Here is a 24,000-nt window from a genome sequence, read left to right on the forward strand (position 1 = left end):
ATATTATATAATATATTATATAGAATATTTAATATAATATAAATTAATAATATAATAATTAAAGATTAAAGATATATCGGTAAAGCGTCAATATTTTTGGATTATTCATATATACGCGGAAGTGTAACAATAACCACGTGGTTTCCGAAGTCCAATAAGCTTTGCCCAATTTGGACCGTCATAATTTGACGTGTTGCTCGTTCCAAATCGTTCACTATTCAACCTTCAATCTCTTTTATCCTTACCTATTTCCTCCTACTGTTATAGATAAGTAGAAGTGTATAATGTAACATATTTAAGATTCAAATAAGATACATTTCATGTAATTGTGTTGGTTTTTAACGGTACATAATATAGTAACACACGAGGAAAGGAGGGTGAAGTGAGGAGTTATGACAAAAGGTGAACGAGACCCAGACGTTGCTGGAAAGATACAGATGTGTAAAGCTACCAAGAAGGAGACGGACGGCTAGCGGAAGTGACGCGGTTTGCTTCGTAAAACATTTTTTAGTGTATGACATTTTAATAATGTCGGAATAGGCAGTATTATTGTTTGACATAATGAGTCAGAGTGGCGTTTCATTTTGTAGTTCAAAAGTGAGTTTGAATTAGACTTTTTTTTTTACGAACAAAAAAAAGTGGAACGTCACACCGGAAGTGCTTACACAGCGTTTTCTTGCCAACTTGACATCAAAACTGGAAAGCGACCAGATGGATTTCAGCTCTGCCTTCTTCACAGATTCCTCTGCTTTTAATTGGTATCACAGACATTTTTAACCAACTTTCCTGCTTAGTAACAACCCTGGCGTGACAACAGAAGCTGATTCGGGAGGCTCGGCTGCACTGTGAACCGGGACGGGAGCGTTGAAGACCTTTAAAGACCCCTGAACATCTCCTCACTGAAGGTTTCTATCACACACTGTCGGACAGCATGAGCTAGTAGTTATCCTAACGGGGAATAAACACTGCCCTTGACAGTGTTTCTAACTTAACTCGGGGCTCATATGTAGAAATGAGTTGTTTCAGGCTGCTGTGATTAAAATCTGTCAAACAAAAAGGGAGTTTATCCTGCAGGCGAGAGAAGGGGTGTAGCCTTTTTAAATCACATTGTCTGGGACTGTTTATGAGGCCTTACCTGCTATTTTAATATCGTCTACGTCATGAGTTCTTATTCATCTAAAAATACCATGTTATCTTTACAGTTTAGCAATATTAATACAGCTTGTGGTTTTTGTTTTAGTTATTTTTCCTGTTTGCTATGTTACTTTAGACGATAAGCGTCAAGCTCACCGGTTAGGAAAAGCCCAGCTTCCGGGCACGTATTTCAAAATAAGATAAGATAAGATAAGATTCATTCCAGCAGGGAAATTTAGGTGTTCCAGCAGCCAGCATACATACACACAACACAACACAACACATATATACATACACACAACACAACATATACATACACACAACACAACACAACATATACATACACACAACACATATATACATACACACAACACAACATATACATACACACAACACATATACATACACACAACACATATATACATACACACAACACGACATATACAAACACACAACACATATATACATACACACAACACATATATACATACACACAACACAACACATACATACAAACACACAACACATATATACATATACACAACACAACACATACATACAAACACACAACATATACATACACACAACACATATATACATACACACAACACAACACATATATACATACACACAACACATATATACATACACACAACACAACACATATATACATACACACAACACATATATACATACACACAACACAACACATATATACATACACACAACACAACACATATATACATACACACAACACAACACATACATACAAACACACAACACAACATATACATACACACAACACATATATACATACACACAACACATATATACATATACACAACACATATATATATACATACACACAACACATATATACATACACACAACACAACATATACACAACACATATATACATACACACAACACAACACATATATACATACACACAACACAACACATATATACATACACACAACACATATATACATACAAACACACAACATATACATACACACAACACAACACAACACATATATACATACACACAACACAACACAACACATATATACATACACACAACACATATATACATACAAACACACAACATATACATACACACAACACAACACATATATACATACACACAACACAACACATATACATATACACAACACATATATACATACACACAACACATATATACAAACACACAACATATACATACACACAACACATATATACATACACACAACACATATATACATACACACAACACATATATACAAACACAACACAACATATACATACACACAACACATATATACATACACACAACACAACACATATATACATACACACAACACAACACATATATACATACACACAACACAACACATATATACATATACACAACACATATATACATACACACAACACAACACATATATACATACACACAACACAACACATATATACATATACACAACACATATATACATACACACAACACAACACATATATACATACACACAACACAACACATATATACATACACACAACACAACACATATATACATACACACAACACAACACATATATACATATACACAACACATATATACATACACACAACACAACACATATATACATACACACAACACAACACATATATACATATACACAACACATATATACATACACACAACACAACACATATATACATACACACAACACAACACATATATACATATACACAACACATATATACATACACACAACACATATATACATACACACAACACATATATACATACACACAACACATATATACATACACACAACACATATATACATATACACAACACATATATACATACACACAACACAACACATATATACATACACACAACACATATATACATACACACAACACATATATACATACACACAACACAACACATATATACATACACACAACACATATATACATACACACAACACAACACATATATACATATACACAACACATATATACATATACACAACACATATATATATACACACAACACATACATACATATACACAACACATATATACATATACACAACACATATATACATATACACAACACATATATATATACACACAACACATATATACATATACACAACACATATATACATACACAACACATATATACATATACACAACACATATATACATATACACAACACATATATATATACACACAACACATATATACATATACACAACACATATATACATATACACAACACATATATACATATACACAACACATATATATACACACAACACATATATACATATACACAACACATATATATATACACACAACACATACATACATATACACAACACATATATACATATACACAACACATATATATATACACACAACACATATATACATATACACAACACATATATACATACACACAACACATATATACATACACACAACACATATATACATATACACAACACATATATACATACACACAACACAACACATACATACAAACACACAACATATACACAACACATATATACATACACACAACACAACACATATATACATACATACACACAACACATATATACATATACACAACACATATATACATACACACAACACATATATACATACACACAACACATATATACATACACACAACACATATATACATACACACAACACATATATACATATACACAACACATATATACATACACACAACACAACACATATATACATACACACAACACATATATACATATACACAACACATATATACATATACACAACACATATATACATACACACAACACAACACATATATACATATACACAACACATATATACATATACACAACACATATATATATACACACAACACATACATACATATACACAACACATATATACATACACACAACACATATATACATACACACAACACATATATACATATACACAACACATATATACATACACACAACACAACACATACATACAAACACACAACATATACACAACACATATATACATACACACAACACAACACATATATACATACACACAACACATATATACATACACACAACACAACACATATATACATATACACAACACATATATACATATACACAACACATATATATATACACACAACACATACATACATATACACAACACATATATACATACACACAACACATATATACATACACACAACACATATATACATATACACAACACATATATACATACACACAACACAACACATACATACAAACACACAACATATACACAACACATATATACATACACACAACACATATATACATACACACAACACAACACATATATACATACACACAACACAACACATATATACATATACACAACACATATATACATACACACAACACATATATACATACACACAACACATATATACAAACACACAACATATACATACAAACACAACATATACATACACACAACACATATATACATACACACAACACAACACATACATACAAACACACAACATATACACAACACATATATACATACACACAACACAACACATATATACATACACACAACACAACACATATATACATATACACAACACATATATACATACACACAACACAACACATATATACATACACACAACACATATATACATATACACAACACATATATACATACACACAACACAACACATATATACATACACACAACACAACACATATATACATATACACAACACATATATACATATACACAACACATATATACATACACACAACACAACACATATATACATACACACAACACAACACATATATACATATACACAACACATATATACATACACACAACACATATATACATACACACAACACATATATACATACACACAACACATATATACATACACACAACACAACACATATATACATACACACAACACATATATACATATACACAACACATATATACATACACACAACACAACACATATATACATACACACAACACATATATACATACACACAACACAACACATATATACATATACACAACACATATATACATACACACAACACATATATACATACACACAACACAACACATATATACATACACACAACACATATATACAAACACACAACACATATATACATATACACAACACATATATACATATACACAACACAACACATATATACATACACACAACACATATATACATATACACAACACATATATACATATACACAACACAACACATATATACATATACACAACACATATATACATATACACAACACATATATACATATACACAACACAACACATATATACATATACACAACACATATATACATATACACAACACAACACATATATACATATACACAACACATATATACATACACACAACACAACACATATATACATACACACAACACAACACATATATACATACATACAACACATATATACATATACACAACACATATATACATACACACAACACATATATACATATACACAACACATATATACAAACACACAACACATATATACAAACACACAACACAACACATATATACAAACACACAACACAACACATATATACATACATATCCCACCCATACAAAAAACACGAGCCATAGCCAGGATAAAAAAGTGGTATGGATGGTCCATGTGCATAAGTAGCTGTTACTCATAGATAACAGTACAAAATACTAGCTCTGCCAGTGCATAGTATGATAGATAAATAAAGAATTATTATTTTAAAAAAAAAGTGAAAAAGTATTTTTAAATCTGAATCCCAACGATTATTTTGTTGGTTTGAGTATTTATTGTTTGGGCTGTATTATCATCTGTATTAACTCAAAATCACATTTTTAAAATGACTGACACTTACCCAAGTTTTCTTAGATAATAAAGTCACACCTTTTGACCATAAAGAATCAAATACATGAATAATAAACAGATACATCAATACATAAATTGATTGAGTATTACAAACTGGTTCCTTAGTGTTTTGCAGAGTAGCTGTAGCCAGTGTTTCTATAACAGATTACCAGTGTTGCAATTATACTAAATAAAATAGTACTTCATTAAAATGCAGAAAAATTATCCCAAAGAAATTAATTTGAACTTGCTGCTGGCTTCACATAGAAACAAGAAGCAGCAACAACTGGAATTTAACATTTTCAAAATAAATATTTGGGGGCACTTCATCGAGCTGAGTATGTTTAAGTTGCCCAAGTTTTTCTTAAACGGTGACATGGAGCACCGTCAGTCCGATATCCGATATGTAAATAACGATCTGACCCGATACCGATATTAAATCAGATCTGTCCCATCTCTACTCTTTATCCTGATTTTGAACAATTACTAGTGTTATTCAATCTTAAAAAGTGATACTTGTTGATGGATTTGTTGATTTTATCATAATTTAAAATTGATAAAACAAATACTTTCAAGTCAGTTTGTCTTTATCATAATTCAAGAGGACGATTCATGTCCCCTTCTCGTGTCTCATGTCGTTAATTGTAACTTTGTGGATATTTTATACGTCTATTTTATTGGTCAAAAATGATCAATAAATCAATCTGCCAATCCTTTAACTGAAAAAAAATACCGACAGCAGTTTAAAGCATCGCCCCTAATCTGGATAATTTAATGTTTCATTATTCATTCATGATAAACTGAAGAGTTTGAATAAGTTCGTCTATCAGGGTTAAATATGTTGCTGAGCTGCTCTGGTGTTTTATTTTGGAGTGAAAACACTAAACATCCTGCTTCTCTGGCGGCCTCTGTACCTTTACGTACAGACAGACCAGAATCAGATACAGTAGAGTCTCATATCCTGACAGGACGGGCCTGTCTGTCACTGGTTCAAGATATTAACCCTTTATGATCCAGCACTAACATGGGCACTCTTATCTCAAAGCATATTTACCAGATTAGATCTGTGAGTGTGCGAGAGGCTGCTGCTAAAGGACCTTCATGTTCTGTCACCTGCAGGAACAAGCGAGTGAATAAGATCACAGGTTTATTCACCTTTTAACTGATCCCAAAGTTGTGCATTCTTTCATTTAGAATAATATTGTGCCTGAGTTGTCTTAGAGTTGTTTTAGAGAGTTGAAAACACTGTGTGGCTTCCCCTGATTCCCCTCTGGTAATTCACCTGCGACTCTTCTCTCGATGCCTGTGGCTGTGATTATCGCCTATGCCCAGGTGCACAGGTGATATAACAGCGCTGCAGAAGCAATGTTTACCTGACTCACCACACACACTCTATGACACACATCAAATTGGCGACAACACCCAATATTGTGAGAATTTGACGTCTGTTTTTGTTGCTGTTGTATCAAAACAGGATCCTGTTTCATTCCATTTTTACTAGAATCATATCAAAGTTTAAATTCTGTTACCGTGGTAACCCTAAGGCTCTGAAAAAGTCGGTGGATTATAATCTAAGTGCTGAAAAAGTTCTAACTTCTAGCCTATCCCGAACCCAACACTGCTTTCCAGTAATAAAGAAACCCAGTCGAGATGTTTTTGTTATATCTATTTCTCTCAGACGTGCTCTTCTAGAAATACCAGATCGAATTAATCACAAACAGTCACCTCTGCCGGGTGTCTGAGTGAGTTTATGAGGGTTAAATCTCCGCCCTGATCTCCTAGAAGACTTTAAATTCCAGCCGCATTTGTTACAGTGCATCATGAATGGCTGCCTCTGCATTCCAGTCAGTCAGAAGAAGTAATGTTTAATTAGAGGCAGACACCTCTCTCTCTCTCTCCTGACTCCTTCTTCACATTCTTTAAACCCTTCAGGACTTAATGAAAAGGATTAGCGAGCGTTCTTTTAGAAACAAACGTTATCGTTACCCTGAATACCCCGAGGAATAAAGTTGTCTGCAGCAGAATTGATCACTTCCGTTCAGAGAGCATTTTTAAGCTCTGTGTCGAGTTTGAAGTGTGCGCTCTGTGAAACCAGTTTCCCCCCCCAGTCTCTCCACAGGCTGATGTGAAACCTGTTCTCAGTGCGAGCCATGAAAATGCCCGAGTTGTATTCAGTCCCTTGACACGTAGGTGTGACGGATCGCTATCGTGCTACACTGAAATGATTTTAGTCATCAAAGAAACCCTCAACTTTTACGGTGATGTGAGGCTGCAAAAGGCATCTGTGCTATTTGATGAAGTCACTGTGTTGGCTCCTCAGACATGAACAGGAACAACAAATCAAAATCAAGTCATGATAAGATGTTAAGTTAGTGATTAACCTTCTGAATACAGACTGATTCATTATATAAACAAAGGAAGAATGTCGGAGAGTAAACGTCCGCCTGTTGGTTTAAAAAAAGCAGTCAGAGGAATGTGGAGTTCAGGATTGGTCGACCTGAAATATTTCTGAAATCCTAACTAAGTGTTCAGTAGAGCTTGTTTAGTCTTCTAACTACTCAAAGATCTTTGACACCGACACGTTCACACCCTGATGGTATTAACTCATCCATTCATACACCGACCAAGCAGAGGGAGCATCTTTGAGTCAAGTGTCACGCCCGAGGACACATCGGACATGTAGCTGCAGGAGCTGGGGATCGAACCCCCGACCTTTCAGTTGAGAGACGACCAGCTCTACCACTGAGCCGCAGCCGCCACCTCAGTGGCGTTATGGCGATGCGTGTTTCTGTATGCTCTTTGAGATGTCTGCTGTTACATTAAGCCGACCTGTCACAGTAAAGGTCACGCTTACAGATAATCTGCTTACAGCTGAAATATGTCATCACTCTGACATGCATACACACACATACATGACATGTATGTGCTGCGGTTATGTCACCGACCGGGTTCTGTAAAGATCAAACTAGGAGTGTCACCGTCTGTAAGCGTTGATCAAAAGGTATTGAGACGACGGCAGCAGGAGTAGAAGTCCAAACAGCTGATTTAACACACATTAACTTCATGGTAAGATTAGTGATGATAATCAAAGAATGAATGAAGCGTCAGAGCGTCCTTTATCTTCATCCTGCGTATCGTTCTTTATTTCACTCGGCTCTCTCTCTCTCTCTCTCTTGCTCTCTCTTAAACGGAGCAGCTCTCTGTGTGTGTGTTCGATCCCACCGGGCGCCGCATTAATTCCATTACATAACATTTACTCAGTCTTAAGTAGACTACAAGTTGAAAAAGAAGGCTTCTCAGTCACCAGGAGCTTAACGGTTTCCAACACCTCAGGAGGAATTCTGAGGTGATTAAAAAAGGAACTATTAAGTAATCTTTAATAAACAGAAGTATTCAGCTCCAGCCCGACCACAGAGGACGGATATGAGACTTTATCGGACACATCAGTTTAGAATGAGATGGATTACAAAGCAGAACGCTCCCCATGGACGGAGGCTATTGTCCTCCAAGTGGACAGCCCGGGTTCAAGTCCAGCCTGTGGCTCCTTTCCCACTTTTCCTACGTTTTGATGCACTTCGTCTCTGAGTCATGAAAAACATCACATTAAGTCATTCAAAACTCGTTCTGAAGATGATTAAATAATCTTTTCACGTCATGGCTTTGGAATATTAAAACCGTTTAATCAGCTGTTATTGACTGAACTAAAAGGCTCTCAGTGTTTCAGCAGAACGAGCTGAGATTTTGTCTCAGTCAGGTGAAAACCTCCTGATTCTTATTCGAGCTGTTTGTTTGTTTTGAGGGCATTTTAAAACTCTGTTAGAAGTCAAAATGAAATGAAAAGTTTGATTATAATGCAGCTTAAGTCCCACAGAATATGAAATACTACATCTGTTGTCCTCTGTGAACCCTTCAAGAAGTCTCCAGTTGATCATATCCGGTCAGCACGTTTGGTTTTATGTCACATTGTTTGATTTTTATAATGGAGGAAAATGGCTGTAATAAATCTGCTGTACAGCTTTGACTTTACTACTTTGTCTGAGTACCATCGTGGGAAATATGCAGCGCTCCACTCCTCACATTGAGCTCTTTTATTGCCACAGATCTTAATTCTCTGTTGTTTTGTTGTTTGTTGCTTGAAGGGCACTAAATCTGCAAGTTCAAGGGAACATATTAAGTGACTGTTGTTTCCCCTTAATCTCTGCTAATCTGTGTGATCGGTGGCGTTGATTGACAGGGATTCTGTTGGCTGGTTTATACAGATTTAGAGGCAATCAAAGAGTTGTTCAGATGTTCGAGAGATGGAGAAGTAGCCCTGACTGTAAAACTGGATGATTGCACCTTTTCATGCGTCTGTCGTCATGCTTACAGAGATTTGTCGTGGAGCTGTGTCATGGTCGCTTCTGCAGGAAACGACCTCTAAACCCAGCCAGTGTGATGTCCTGTTTGTAACAATAGAGAAATCAAGGAAGTACAGGCCCTAAGCTTGGTAGTTTGATTTAATGCAAAGTGTCATATCGGAATCATTCTGTGCAAAAAAACATGCAGAAGGGCAGAGAAAGAGGACGATTAGCGGCGGGTTCATCTGCATAAAATGAAAGAAAAGTAATCTCCTTCTTACATTTTCACCTCAGAGTGTAATAAGCAGACATCCCTCTGCAGAATCACTGTTCTGCTGTCTCCTCTGTGATGATAAGAAGTCTATAACCCTAATATTCAAGCTTTTATGGAGCTACTCAGCGTGTGTGTGCAGTATTTATCTCTTTGTGCAGGCTGGAAGAAGTAGGCGAAGGTGGAGTGTTTGAACGGAGTAATGATCGCCGAGTCGGGTGGAGGAGAGGAATGAAGGTTGGAGTGTAATGCCCATTAACATTCCCAGATGAGGATTAGCAGTCACAAGTTCTCTTCCCCGTTCATGACCTGGCCTGGATTGTGAATGCCTCCACTTCCTCCTGGATCCTTTTAAAGTCTCCACCACACTCCGGGTCCTGGACTGGAACAAATCCTCCTCATCACGCGTGTCCTGCAAATACATATTGGATTTATTTTATACGGTCTGCACTGATGTGATGAAGACGGTGTTTGAGGCTCCTGCAGGTTGTGAAACGTATGGCTCTAACATGACCGCGTCTTCTGTTCAATCCGTGCTTAAAGTCTGGTTTGAGAAGTAAGAATCTCCTTCTGAAACGAGCAGGATGTTAGAGGTCATAAAGTGAACATTTCATAAGCACCACAGTGTTATTTTCTGGATGTCAAAACGTGTGAAACAGCATTTAAAACCCGATAGACAAACACTCCCTCTCCTCTGACCACATATCCTGCACACATTGATTAGTTATACAACAAACGGTTAAGTACCTGCATGATGTCTGTTGTATAAGAGACAGGTGAGGCTGTTACTGGAGTCTGAGTCACTTAAAAAGTCAGTTTTTGTTTTGAGTCAGAGGCAGAAAATCAGTCATGCTTTAAATCCCTGTTTTGACCCCGAACTTTCCACAGAGAGTGTTCTTGGAGCAGCGCTGCCAGGTGATGTCACACGGCAGGATCACTATCAGACGTGTGTGTGTGTGTGTGTGTGTGTGTGTTTAATGCATGTTGAGTTGAAAAACATTGTGGTCTGAGTCTTGATTTATCTTGCATTTAGACGTCTTGTATAAAACAGGACAGCGACTGAGGATATTATGAGTTATCAGTAAATCTTAATTACAATAAAGGAAACGATGACAGGCTGAAGATGGTGAGTTTGTCTGACCTTTGACCCATCACGTTTCACGCAGTGTTGGCGTCACTGCCGCTTAAATAACCTTCAGTTCTTTATCGAAGCCTTAAAAATACCAGAGCAAGAAATGACAAATGTTCCCCGACCTTAATGTCGTTCTTGAAATAAAAGCAGCACATGGTACACAACAAGTATGCAGGGTTTATAAACTACTGATCTTATTGAAATGGTGCCACCATAACTGCTAATTTGTGTGTTTGTTTGTGTGTGTTGTTGTTGTTGTTTACAGGTCCCAAGGCGAGTGTGTGTCCATCATGCCGCTGTTTGGTAAATCCCACAAGAATCCGGCGGACATCGTCAGGACTCTGAAGGAGAACCTGGCCATCCTGGTCAAACAGGACAAGAAGACAGACAAGGTAGAGCAGGACACTGTGTCCCTCTGTGTGTGTTTGTGTGCATACCTGTGTGTCCTGGGGCCCAGGGGTGACAGGACTCTGTGAAATGGGATCAAGGAACAAGCCTGGCCTCGGTCATCTCCTGACACTTCTCTGTCAGGACACATCACGCTCTCTCACAGTTCAGGATACAGTTTGTTTGGTTTTAGATGCATATTATTTATTTACCTGATTGTTCCTCGACTTCTCCCCCCCCCCCCCCCCCCGTGTGTCCTGCAGGCGTCTGAGGAGGTGTCCAAGTGTTTGGTGTCCATGAAGGAGATCCTGTACGGCAGCAACGACAAGGAGCCTCACACTGAGACGGTGGCTCAGCTGGCTCAGGAGCTCTACAACAGCGGCCTGCTCATTTCACTGGTAGAAAACCTGCAGGTCATAGACTTCGAGGTGAGGAGTCCAGGGTCACAGGGTCACAGGGTCACAGGGTCACAGGGTGTAGGTTTCTGGATCTGAAACAGTTTGATTAGAGGGTTCATTTTACTGACATTTTGAACGCACAACTCTTTAGAGAAATTAAGTCATACATCACACATTTTAGGGATGTGAAGTATTTGAGGATACTGCAAGAAAGGACATGAAAGGAAGGAAAAATGAGTGTATTTTTATGTAAAAAAAATACCTTGTTTAATATTGTGTGTGTGTGTGTGTGTGTGTTCAGGGGAAGAAGGACGTGTGTCAGATCTTTAACAACATCCTGAGGAGGCAGATCGGCACGAGGAGTCCAACTGTTGAATATTTCTGTTCCCACCAAGAAGTCCTCTTTATCCTGCTCAAAGGGTGAGACACACACACACACACACACACACACACACACACACACACACACACACACACACACACACACACACACACACACACACACACACACACACACACACACACACACACACACACACACACACACACACACACACACTGATGATTGATTTCTCTCTCGTGTGAAGGTACGAGACCCCTCAGGTAGCGTTGAATTGTGGGATCATGCTGAGGGAGTGCATCCGCCACGAGCCGCTCGCCAAGATCGTCCTCCACTCGGATCACTTCAACAGTTTCTTCAGCTACGTGGAGATGTCCACCTTCGACATCGCGTCTGACGCCTTCGCCACCTTCAAGGTACCTGGGAGTTTTGAGTTTTGGTCACGGCTGCCAAGTTGTGGTTCACTAATGTTCTTCGTTTTTTATTCACAGGATCTCCTGACGAGACACAAAGTGCTGGTGGCCGAGTACCTCGAACAGAACTACGACGCTGTGAGTGATTCTTCCGTTTCCCAACAAAGTCTGACAACACATGATGGATGACCTCACACATCACGCAGCATCAGCCAATCAGAGCCGTTTAGAGTCCCGAACGTAAACAGGGCTGACCAGGAGGAAACCCCAGAGAGCAAACACACAAAGATACACAACCAGATCAGGTGTCGCTCACTGCAGAGCTCAATGGCCCAGTCACAAATCCCTCTTCCTCCCCCCCCCCCCCTTAAAAAAAGGTGTGTGTCATCGAACACGCTGCGTTCACACACAGCTCATAAAGAGACGATTCAATAAGCAGGAAAACAGGGCAGATAACAAATCAAGTTCCAGGAAAGTAAATCAAGACGTGTTAGTGTCACAACATGTCTACATACAAAGATCCGGTCTGTGCGGTCAGAATCCAGAGGGGGGGGGTCTCTTTCACCGGCAGGGCCCCCCACCCACAGGTCCCAGGCTTAAGAAACATCTCACACAAACCTGCCTTTTCACCCCGAGGTTAAATGTTGACAGATGTCAGGTCGTCGCTGTGAAGACGCCCGTCAGCTCAATAGAGTCGATGTAATTCAGGAGCAGAAATACTGAATTTTGATTGGACTAGAGAGGCTTGTCCGTTTACATTCACAGCAGCTTCATTTGGATTCATTTAAAAATGATTGACATGCTTTGACGTCCCTCCTCAGACTGCTCTTTCTTTATGTGCTTGCAGGTGTTTGCGGACTACGAGAAGCTTCTGCACTCCGAGAACTACGTCACCAAGAGGCAGTCACTCAAGGTTGGAATCCTCTACAGTCCATGATTCTCAACAGGCGGGTCGGGACCCAAAGCTGTTTTTTTTAGTGGGACGCAGATGTGTGCAGGGGGGATAAGAAATTTAAGTCCATGCTGGGCTTTTCTTTGAACCGGATTCAGACGTGTCAAAAGTTAGTCTCCAGGCCAGCAGAGGGCGCTGTCACACCCTCACACAGTTTGAACTTTTTTTAAATTTTTTGTTATCTCTCCTGCAGCTTCTGGGCGAGCTGTTGTTGGACCGACACAACTTCACGGTGATGACGCGCTACATCAGCAAACCGGAGAATCTGAAGCTGATGATGAATCTGCTCAGAGACAAGAGTCCAAACATCCAATTTGAGGCCTTCCACGTCTTCAAGGTAAAACACACTACACCCAAACGTACGGCGAAGAAATAAAAAACAATGTTGGATCAAGAAGTCAGTACCAACAGATGTAAAAAGGTTTGGCACATCTGGCTGAGAGGATATGAAGGTGGACAATTTTTATCAGAACATTTTGGTGGATTAGAGAAACAAACGTCAACGAAGAATTCAGCAATGCTCTAGGGATGGAAAAGCTGCTACATCACTTGAGTTTGCTCGCACACAGTTAGGTCATTTTCAGTTATACAGTTTCACCACTAGATGTCACTGTTGCTGTTCAGCACTAGATTGTAGTTTATGTCCTGTGTTTACTGATTGGGCATCTATGAGGTTGTATATTTGTACAACATAAACTTTGACTCAGTAGGTCACTCCTCTCGTTTAGTATCTGTCATGATTAGAAACATCTGCTCTCCCGCCTTCCCCGTTCTCAGGTTTTTGTAGCGAACCCCAACAAGACGCAGCCCATCGTCGACATCCTGCTCAAGAACCAGACCAAACTAATCGACTTCCTGAGCGGCTTCCAGAAGGATCGCACGGACGACGAGCAGTTCAACGACGAGAAGACCTACCTAATCAAACAGATCAGGGATCTGAAGAAACCGGCGTCCTAGAGAAGCCCCCCCCCTCTCCCTCCCTGACTTTTTATCGATAGGAAGACGTACGGTAGAAAAAAAACACCTTAACAATATTTAAAATCTTCAAGACGTTATTTGTCTTTTTTCTCTTCTTTGTTCATTTGTGCAGACGTAGTTCTCAATCACTGATCGTTTCTTTTGTAATGATTTCTCATGGATCTTTTTTTTTTAATCTGTAGCATGTCGTGCCACATCCCTGCTGTTGGAGGCAGCTGATTCGCTCAGTTCAGAGAACCAGCGTTTAACAAAAAACAAAAAAAAAAGCTTCAGATGAAATGGTTTAAAGGCTGTCTGACAAAACAGACCTGACCATATCTGTGATCTGTCACTCACAGGCTGCAGGAGATCATTCCTGCTTCCATGAAGTCGCTGCAAATCGGAAAAAAAAGTATGAAGAACATCAACTCTTTGTTTTTTAAAACGTGCTCCTTGTGTACTTCATCGGTCAAAATGACGTAAAACATTGAAGGTCAAACTAAAACACGCTCTCAGTCGTTACTCAAAGCTCAAAATCAGCCACGTTTTCTCTCTCTCGGGATACAGAGATTTCAGATATAAACAGACATCATCACTTCTTCTGTAGGTACGCAGAAGAAGTGCCATCTTTCTAAGAGGCCCCCGAGTGGGAAAATCCGGACCGATTCATTTGGTGTCAGACTCCCACAATGCCGATATTTTCTCTCACATTCGACCATGAAAAGAAGTCAGAGTTTGTCCTACAGCTGACTTCAAAAACTCCTCTTCTCTGAATCAGCAGTCGGTTGAATTAGATGTCAACATACAAGAATCTGAAACGGTTAAATCTGGGTATAAGACGTACTTCCAGCTTTAGAATAACTCTGTTTGTGCAGTTTGGATTGAGCTTTAGTAACGCTGAGATTCAACGTGTTTTTTACAGAATTGGTTGTTTAAATGAAGGGTTCTTCTTCTTCTTTGCGGTGTCGTTGAGCTGCTATTGGTACAGTCAGCTTCACCTGGTTCCCCTGGCTGGTGGCCGTTAGCACTTTCTGTATGATACAAAAAGAAGGATTTTTTTTTTGTTAAGCTGATCACTGTTTTTGCTCGATGTTTTTTTTTTTTTTTAAACATCTAGATTCATCTCTTGTCATGTACAGTTTCTTCTTTGTTCACCCTGAAGTGAGTGCCATTTGTGAGTGAGACGAGGAGACGCGTGTGAAGACGGCTGTTTGTGTTTCTCTCTGTTCTGTAACTGGTGTTTTACTCTGATGTGTCGGTGTTAGACAGGAAACAGTGAGACGTTTCAGAGGTGCCTTTTTCTTTGGTTCTCTTCTTTTTTTGTATTCGCAGTCTCTTTTCTAGGGGGAGCTTAATTATGACCTTAATGAAAATATGCTCTGAAGGATAGAACATATTTGTTGTTGATTAAGCAGTGAACCTCTTAACTCGCTATATTTGAGTTACGCTGTCGAAGAAACATTTTTACACTTTTTTTTTTTTTTTTGCCGTTGTGTACGGGCACGAGTCACAGTTTCACGTTGAGATTTGTCGCAGAAGTAGCGGAGAATACGAGCTGTGTCGGCTACGAACTCATGAAGAAACAATGACTGCAGTCGGGCTGGATGGTGAAATGTAACTGTGAATGAAAAAAATCCACATGTAGTTCAAAGGGAAGTCTGGTATTTTAACCCTGGGCTCTGCAATGTGACCTTCCAGGTAAAAAGCACCTGATTCAGATTCTGTCCACTGAAAGTCCTGGACAGGCTCCTCTCTGTTAACGAGGAAGTTAATTATAAAAACCAGAAGCAGCTGTTACGTTTCTCTTCTCAAATCCAGACTCCATTGACAGAAACATTCATTTTACAGAGCAGAACATTTGAGTTGCTGTTGGACTGCGGCCTCGTTTGGTTTGGACGTTTGTATCGTTGTCCCACTTTTGTGTTTTAAATGTTTAATTCAGATCCAAACCCTTACTGGTGGAATACAAATCAACACCCAAAACGACCTGAAGGAGGCGACGAATGATGAACAACTTGAGCCAGTTAAATTGCTGATTTTGTGAATGGAGTCTGGTGTGGTTGAAGAGCATGATGGAACAGCTGTGGCCTCTCTCTGTAACGTTTGTGCACACTTCTTGTACCAATTCGTCTTCAAATGATGTAAAAAAACTGAACGAGGGATTTTGAAAGTACCTGACTTCCCTTTTGTAGAGTACGATAAAATGTGCAGAATCAATCATGTCAAAGCACCATTCTGATAGTGGTGTCGGTTTTATATTTGACTTCAAATTAAAAGAAGCTTCCATTTTCTAAAAATGTTGCACTTAAGTCTATAAAAATGTAGAATTTATCTCCCAATCAATATTTGATTCTGGTTTAATTAAACAATCCTCTCTGGGTTTCCATTCGGCTTTTTCTTTTCACAGAGCGTTAAAGAAAAAACGTGAATAATTTCTTGTTTGGGTAAAAACTGTGACAGTATTAGGACATAAGTAACGTGGGGGGGGGGGGGGGGGGGGGGAGACCGAGCGGCCAAACGTCTTTGTTTCTGATTCAGCCAACACGTCTTTGCTGCGGCTGGACTTTAACTCTTCAACATCATGGTGTCAGTTTCCCCTCTGAAAGCAGCAGCCACCACATCCTCTCCACAGTGATGCTATCAGTGTACCACATTCACCACAAATAAACGGATGGGAACGCACGCCTTGTGTGAGTGTGGTCATTTGTTGCATGTAGAACAATCACTGAGACCTCTTCTTTTTTACATCTTTTATTTCATATCTCGGCCCCTCCGCCTTTAAATGAACATTACAGCACATTCTGTTTTCTGATGTCTCTGAGAGGTTTGATGCAGTTACAGAAACATTCGTACCTCCTTAAATTGTGCAGAAAGTTACAGCTGGTTTCAAACATTAAACCTAAACACAGAGGATAAAAAATGTGACGCGAGTTCCTGCTTTCTTTAAGCTGCTGTGTGTACTCAAGTGAATAAGAGAATCAATTAGCTGCAGTGCAAATCATCAAATATGCTGAGGGGGCTAAAACATGATCTATACTCAAGAGATTTCATCTTTTTCAGAAGTCTGGGATGCAAAAGAGTTTGTTTTTTTTAATGGTCCACGTCTAGATTTAAAAGAACATTAAAATATAATTGAATAATAAGAAAGATATTCTCACATGAAGTGCAGAGAGAGGCTGCAGTGTGCTCAGCGTCTGCACCTCGTTTTTTTAACCTGGAGTTACAAACTTAGAGAAAAGGTGACAAACTCCCTGCGTTCACGTGGTGACGGAATAAAAGAAAAAAAGAGTTTCAACGGGAATAATGTCTCAGAAATGTGGCAAAGAGAATCAGACTTATCAGATTTATCACACACATTGGAGCGATGGAGGAGCTCAGGGATCGGTTCATACATGAAGTATAGATTAACGTCTTCACACAACTTAAACTATTCAATATTTACATTTAAAAAAAAAAAACCACACACTTCATATTACTCTTAAATATATTTTTCTCTCGTGGTCTTCCTATCTTAATCTATTAGTTTTTTTCCTGCATTTCTGATTGTGCAAAATCAACATGAGTTTATTACCTCTTCATTCATCCGTTATCTGGTTTTTCCTTCGAGGTCAGCGGGTTTCCCTCCCTCCCACCTCACTGACAACAACTTCTTCAGGACTTTAAAAGAGAGAGAGAGCGTGGGATAAAAGCGTTTAAATCAGGATTCTCTCTTCTTTGATCTCCAACAGAGAAACTCCAGAATCCCTGCTGTGGATCTGTCGACGCCCACAGAGGTATAAATCCTAGAGATGCAGGAGCGTCAGTTGTCCAAAAAAAAAAAAACAATCCCACTTCTGCACAAAACATTAAATAAGTGACATGATTTGGAACGGCATGGATTTGATCTTTAAGGAGGAAATCTTTTGATTCTTTTAGAATCGGTTGTAACAGGATTTAAAAATGTGATTTTGATTTTTTTTTTTGGTGTATCTGATTTTCAGTTCGTCTGCGAGTCTTTGAGTCTGTTGGTGCAAAGCTTCTTGCTGCTGCAGCTCTCCGGCTCGGCCTCTCTGCTGTGCTTTCCGATGTGACCGTCTGCAACAAAAAGAAAACACAAGACATTAACTTATTTGTTCCCCCTGATTATTTATTTAGGGGATGATGTTGACATAGCTGTTCAGTTCCAGAGACAAAATTAGTCTACAGTGAGAAATGTCTGAAGACAAAGAAGCTTTTCTTTTAACTCTACTGACTCCATCACATCCAGTTCTTTTAAACAATATGCAAAATAATGAATACAAACGTTCTATAAAAAGGATGTGTGGTTACATTACTGCACCAGATAGTTCAATAAGGTTTCTCAATTTCAAAGCAGCGAAAAAAAGAAATGAATAAAAGATCACAAAAGACAAAAGGTGAAATCAGAAGGAACGTACTGACGAGGCGAGCAGAAGACGAGGAGTAGAGTGACTGGCTCCTCTGCCACTGTGGAGACAGAAAGATGTCAGATTCTTAAACTGTGTGCACGTTCCTTAAATGCACCGAAATAAAGAAAACTGATGAGATGATTAAAGTGTTAAAGAATCTTCTAATTTTAAGAGCTTTAAATGTGCTTATAAAGAAAGAACTTTATGCAGCTCCTTCACTGGACTCACGATGAACTTGCTGACGTCCTTCAGGCTGCTGAACCTCAGGTAGGAGATGTCTCCCTTGTCTTTGTCTCTGTCCTGGTCGGTGGTGTAGATGTGTGTGACGCCGGCTCCTCTGATCAGCGGGACACACTCGTCACACGGACATTTAGTCACAAACAGCAAGGTGTGCTCGTCTGCTTTGATCTCTCGAGTCCTGGAAGCGTCCGGAGGAACATTTAAAAGTGGGAAGGGGGGGGGGGGGGGGGGGGGGGGGGGGGTGTGTTGTGAATTTGCGACGGTGTTTTTCACGTCTGAATGTGCTGACCTGAATGTGAGGGCGTTCTGCTCGGCGTGGATGATGTATCTGTATTTGCGTCTCTGCCGGTCCTCCTGCTTGTTGTCCATCTGCGGGTACTCGGCGTACTGAGAGCCTGCTGGGTACGCGTTGTACCCGCAACCAACGAGGTAGAGTCGTCCCGTTCCATCACTGCCGGCCTGAAACAGAATAGAGGACAGATCGATGAAATCATCAGCTCACTTTAACCATAACATGGACTCTAGAGAGGGGGGAGGAGCAGGGGGAGACAGCTCTCTCTAATGTTTTGAATTTAGACTGCAGTACCCGTTTTTAACCACTAGGTGTCAGAGTTATATATTACCATTACCCTGTAGACCAGGGATGGGCAGCAAGGGCCACATTCAATTAATTCTCCCTGCCAAAGGGCCAAATTGTAGTTTACAAAAACGATCAATTATGAATCAATTATAAAAAATAATAAATGATGTCTCAAATTTAACTCAACATATGCCAGTGATCAAATATTATTATGGATGTATTTCTGGTTTTCATGGCAGATTTTGTCACATTTTCTTCATGTTTCCAATTCATTGATATGTAAAAATTGACCTGAGGGCCACATTGAGGGTTGATGGGGGCCGCATGTGGCCAGTTGCCCACCCCTGCTGTAGACTGTCGCACCTTAGAAAAAACAGCTTTTATCAAATGAAGGGGATAGAAAGATGAGCTCACCGTCTGTCGTTTGGCCCAGATGACAGCGCCCACTCCCACTTTATGGTCCTCTGGAATAAAAACAAACACAATGTTGCTTGTATGAATCATAAAATAATGTCTCATGAATACATGAATCAGTTGAAGAAGTCCGACCTGTTCTGTAAGACAGAAGTCTGGCTTGGACGACACAGTGTCGGGCCTCTTCCTGGGACAGTCCCTCCTGGAGAAGAGGAGGTGCAGACTGTGACAGATCCGATGTTGGATGCTGCTCCCTGTCACACAGAAAACACATTCACATTCAAGGAGAGGGAGATTCCCTTCAGAAGAAGTGAGATGTGTGTGATTGTAACCTGTAGAAGCCGTAGTGTTGCGTTGGCACCCCTGCAGCCACCGCAGACAGGACCTCCACCAGCTCCCTCATGTTGTTTCTCAGGTTGGAGAAGTACGGCTCCACGCAGAAGTTTTCAAGGCCCATGTGGGTTAAGATCTCTCTGTGCTGCTGAGACGTCTCCACCAGGAAGAGACGGGAGAAATCCTTCAGGTGTCTCAGCCGCTCTCTGGAAAACAGACAGAAAAAAATCAAACTACTTTTTAATGATTCTGGTACTTTTGAAGAGTCTAAAAGTACCTGTTGTAGAGCTGGTGTGTGTCCTCCCCGGGTTCATCGTCCCTCACTCTCTCCATGAAGTCACACTCTCTGGACGTCTCGTCGATGAACTGAGCCAGGCCGGGAGCCAGCGGCTGCAGCAGCACGCAGACGTGAGGACGGCTGTTAGACTTCAGCTTCTCTGACGCCACGGCGTCCAGCGCGGCCTCCTCTGAGATGCCGCCAGGTGGATTGTGGGAGTTTGACCTCAGCATGCTGATTTCAGGGTCTCCTGGCCAGAAGGAGATCTGACTGACTCCAGCTACAGACGCACAAACACAAAAACCTTTATTTCATGTCCCTCTTTCTATTCTGTGATGAGACAATAAACCTCATCCGGATAAAAACTACAGATGTTTAAAGTCAGCTCACTGTTGACGATCATCTTTAGGCAGGTAGCGCAGGGTCTCCTGGAGAAGTATAACTGACAGTCAGCGAGGCGGGGGCCATGTTGGATGATGGCAGACTGTCCCGCGTGGAGCTCCGGTCCTGAACAATGGAGTCCAACAACTTTACCGTCCCGCACCACCGCCAGACCCAGCCTGCGGATCTGACACACACCAGATTCTAACTACAAGAGAAAACGCTTCACTTCAAGTCTTATGTGTAGAAATGTTTAAAACATGAACTACTTCACTCTGAGTTTGTACAACAACCTGACTCTGGTCTTCTTCTTCTTCAGCTTCCTCCTGTGGATAAAGCTCCATCCACAAGCTCAACAAGGTGAACAGGTTTACCTTTGATAGCCTCGGGCCATGACCTGTGATAGAGACAAAACTTCTTCTTTTAGAAATACTTTTACTTGACTCTTACACACGAGGGCCGTAAACGCAGCAGTTCAAATCAGGGGAAAGAAATCAAACTTGACTTTGCCGACGACACAGAAGAGCTTCTTCAGCTTCACAGAAATAAGTTTAGCTGAGGTGGAAAATCTTCCTGTGTGGCAACATTTTCCCTTTCTTGTAAAACTTGATAGTCTAACGAGAAACGTCATAATTACTATGTCTATGTGCATGAATCATCACATTGATTGAAATTGAGTTACTCACACATAAAGCAATCTGTCAACACCACTGAAGGAACTCTGGGAGCGGGATGCTTGTGAGTGACATGGAGGTTTTGTTTTTTTAAATCTTACATGTTCTTCAATTATTTCAAGCTCCTCATGATCACCTTCAAAGCCCTTCACAACCTGGCTCCCCCCCCTACCTGTCTCACCTCCTCCACCGACACACTCCCACCCGCACTCTCAGGTCTGCAGATGCAAACCTCCTGCCCCCCCCCCTGTAAGACAAACCTTCGGTCCTGGGGGGACAGGGCTTTCATTACTACATTACTTCTTCATTGTACTGTCCTCATCGTTTTTTGTTTTGTTTTTATGGTTTTATATTTTGTCAAAGCGTCTTTGGATTCCTAGAAAAGCGCTATAAAAAAACAATATATTATTATTATTAAAGTTTTTCCTTGATGGTTGTTATTGAATGAATACAGCTTGTATTGATATACTGTAAAAAGGGGGGTTACTTCCTGCAGGATGTTTGATAATGTGCATTGCCCTCTGTAATCATGATAATAGATGCAGACATTAGAAACACGCAGCTGTTATATTAATAAATCAGCTGTTTTATTAATAAATTATAAATCAGCTGTTATATTAATAAATCAGCTGTTTTATGGTTTTGACAGAACAGAAACCTACGCAGCTTCACCAGAACAACGTTAACACTTCCTCCAGCTGGCTCACCTTGTGCTCTGCTGTCAGTCTGTGTACTGCTGTCACACATATCCCGACCTGGCCTTGTTCGGCCCGGTTCGGCTCGGTATCGTCCCTCGGTTCCCTCCATTCAGGACACCTTCTCCTCCAAGGGTCCAATAAGACCGGAACAACACTGTGAGGACAAGAGCTCAGCCAGAATTAACATTAACCCGGTGAGAGACGAGCGAGACGGTTTAAAATACTTAATCCGGTCTATGATTTTCGAAATAAAAGCACAACTGACAACATTTTTTTTTTACTCAAAACACTTTAATAAATAAAAACAATATATATTGGATAATGCTCTAAAAGTACATCCTGAAAAATTGTTTTTACATAGTTGCGGAATTTTTAGCGATTAGCAGTCGTCAAAACAAATATAAAACTAATAAAACAGTTACAACTACACTTAAATAATTTTTAAATTAAAGCGTTAAGGGTACTCCATTTTACCACAAATAGTCTTTATGCTCTACATTCACTGTTTAAACTTCATCAGCATAGGTGAAAAGTACTTACTTTTGTGACTAACACGGCTGACGGTCGGAAACTTAACGAATTTCCGGATTACTTCCGTAATAACGTGACGTCACAGAATAAGGCGGAGCAACGGTGGATGGCAGGAAACTACAGCTGCCGTATTTATAGTTTAATTAAAAGTATTCATTAA

At 39.7% G+C, this 24,000-nt stretch overlaps 2 protein-coding genes across 4 annotated transcripts; one reads left to right on the forward strand and one right to left on the reverse strand.

Moving 5' to 3' along the window:
• The first annotated feature begins 679 nt into the window (after positions 1 to 679).
• Positions 680 to 17,988, forward strand: cab39l (calcium binding protein 39-like). Its single transcript, XM_061032866.1, has 9 exons — positions 680 to 905; positions 12,125 to 12,251; positions 12,510 to 12,674; positions 12,946 to 13,064; positions 13,232 to 13,400; positions 13,476 to 13,535; positions 14,245 to 14,310; positions 14,543 to 14,686; positions 15,127 to 17,988. The coding sequence occupies exons 2-9, from the start codon at positions 12,150 to 12,152 to the stop codon at positions 15,304 to 15,306; spliced, it is 1,005 nt and encodes a 334-aa protein (XP_060888849.1). The 5' UTR covers positions 680 to 905; positions 12,125 to 12,149; the 3' UTR covers positions 15,307 to 17,988.
• A 178-nt stretch (positions 17,989 to 18,166) lies between these two features.
• Positions 18,167 to 23,514, reverse strand: cdadc1 (cytidine and dCMP deaminase domain containing 1). 3 transcript variants are annotated; one of them, XM_061032860.1, is made up of 11 exons: positions 23,319 to 23,514; positions 22,231 to 22,334; positions 21,947 to 22,145; positions 21,557 to 21,836; positions 21,279 to 21,485; positions 21,082 to 21,200; positions 20,947 to 20,996; positions 20,242 to 20,411; positions 19,941 to 20,130; positions 19,722 to 19,770; positions 18,173 to 19,380 (listed from the first exon to the last, which is right to left on the reverse strand). In XM_061032860.1, exons 1-11 carry the CDS (start codon positions 23,416 to 23,418, stop codon positions 19,283 to 19,285), a joined length of 1,566 nt encoding a protein of 521 aa, XP_060888843.1. In that variant the 5' UTR covers positions 23,419 to 23,514; the 3' UTR covers positions 18,173 to 19,282. The 3 variants fall into 3 exon arrangements, with proteins under 3 accessions (XP_060888844.1, XP_060888843.1, XP_060888846.1); XM_061032863.1 differs by having other exon boundaries at positions 18,177 to 19,380; positions 21,947 to 22,124; XM_061032861.1 differs by lacking the exon at positions 19,722 to 19,770 and having other exon boundaries at positions 18,167 to 19,380.
• Positions 23,515 to 24,000: the final 486 nt, after the last annotated feature.

This window comes from Labrus mixtus, chromosome 24 (assembly GCF_963584025.1).
Source record: "Labrus mixtus chromosome 24, fLabMix1.1, whole genome shotgun sequence".
NCBI lineage: Eukaryota > Metazoa > Chordata > Actinopteri > Labriformes > Labridae > Labrus > Labrus mixtus.

Coding starts and splice junctions, on each gene's coding strand:
- cab39l (XM_061032866.1), top strand. CDS start 12,150: ATGCCGCTGTTTGGTAAATCCCACAAGAATCCGGCGGACATCGTCAGG. Junction 12,675..12,945: donor TGCAGGTCATAGACTTCGAG/GTGAGGAGTCCA, acceptor GTGTGTGTTCAG/GGGAAGAAGGACGTGTGTCA. Junction 13,401..13,475: donor ACGCCTTCGCCACCTTCAAG/GTACCTGGGAGT, acceptor TTTTATTCACAG/GATCTCCTGACGAGACACAA.
- cdadc1 (XM_061032860.1), bottom strand. CDS start 23,418: ATGGAGGGAACCGAGGGACGATACCGAGCCGAACCGGGCCGAACAAGG. Junction 22,335..23,318: donor GACTGACAGCAGAGCACAAG/GTGAGCCAGCTG, acceptor TCTCTATCACAG/GTCATGGCCCGAGGCTATCA. Junction 20,412..20,946: donor TCTGGGCCAAACGACAGACG/GTGAGCTCATCT, acceptor ATTCTGTTTCAG/GCCGGCAGTGATGGAACGGG.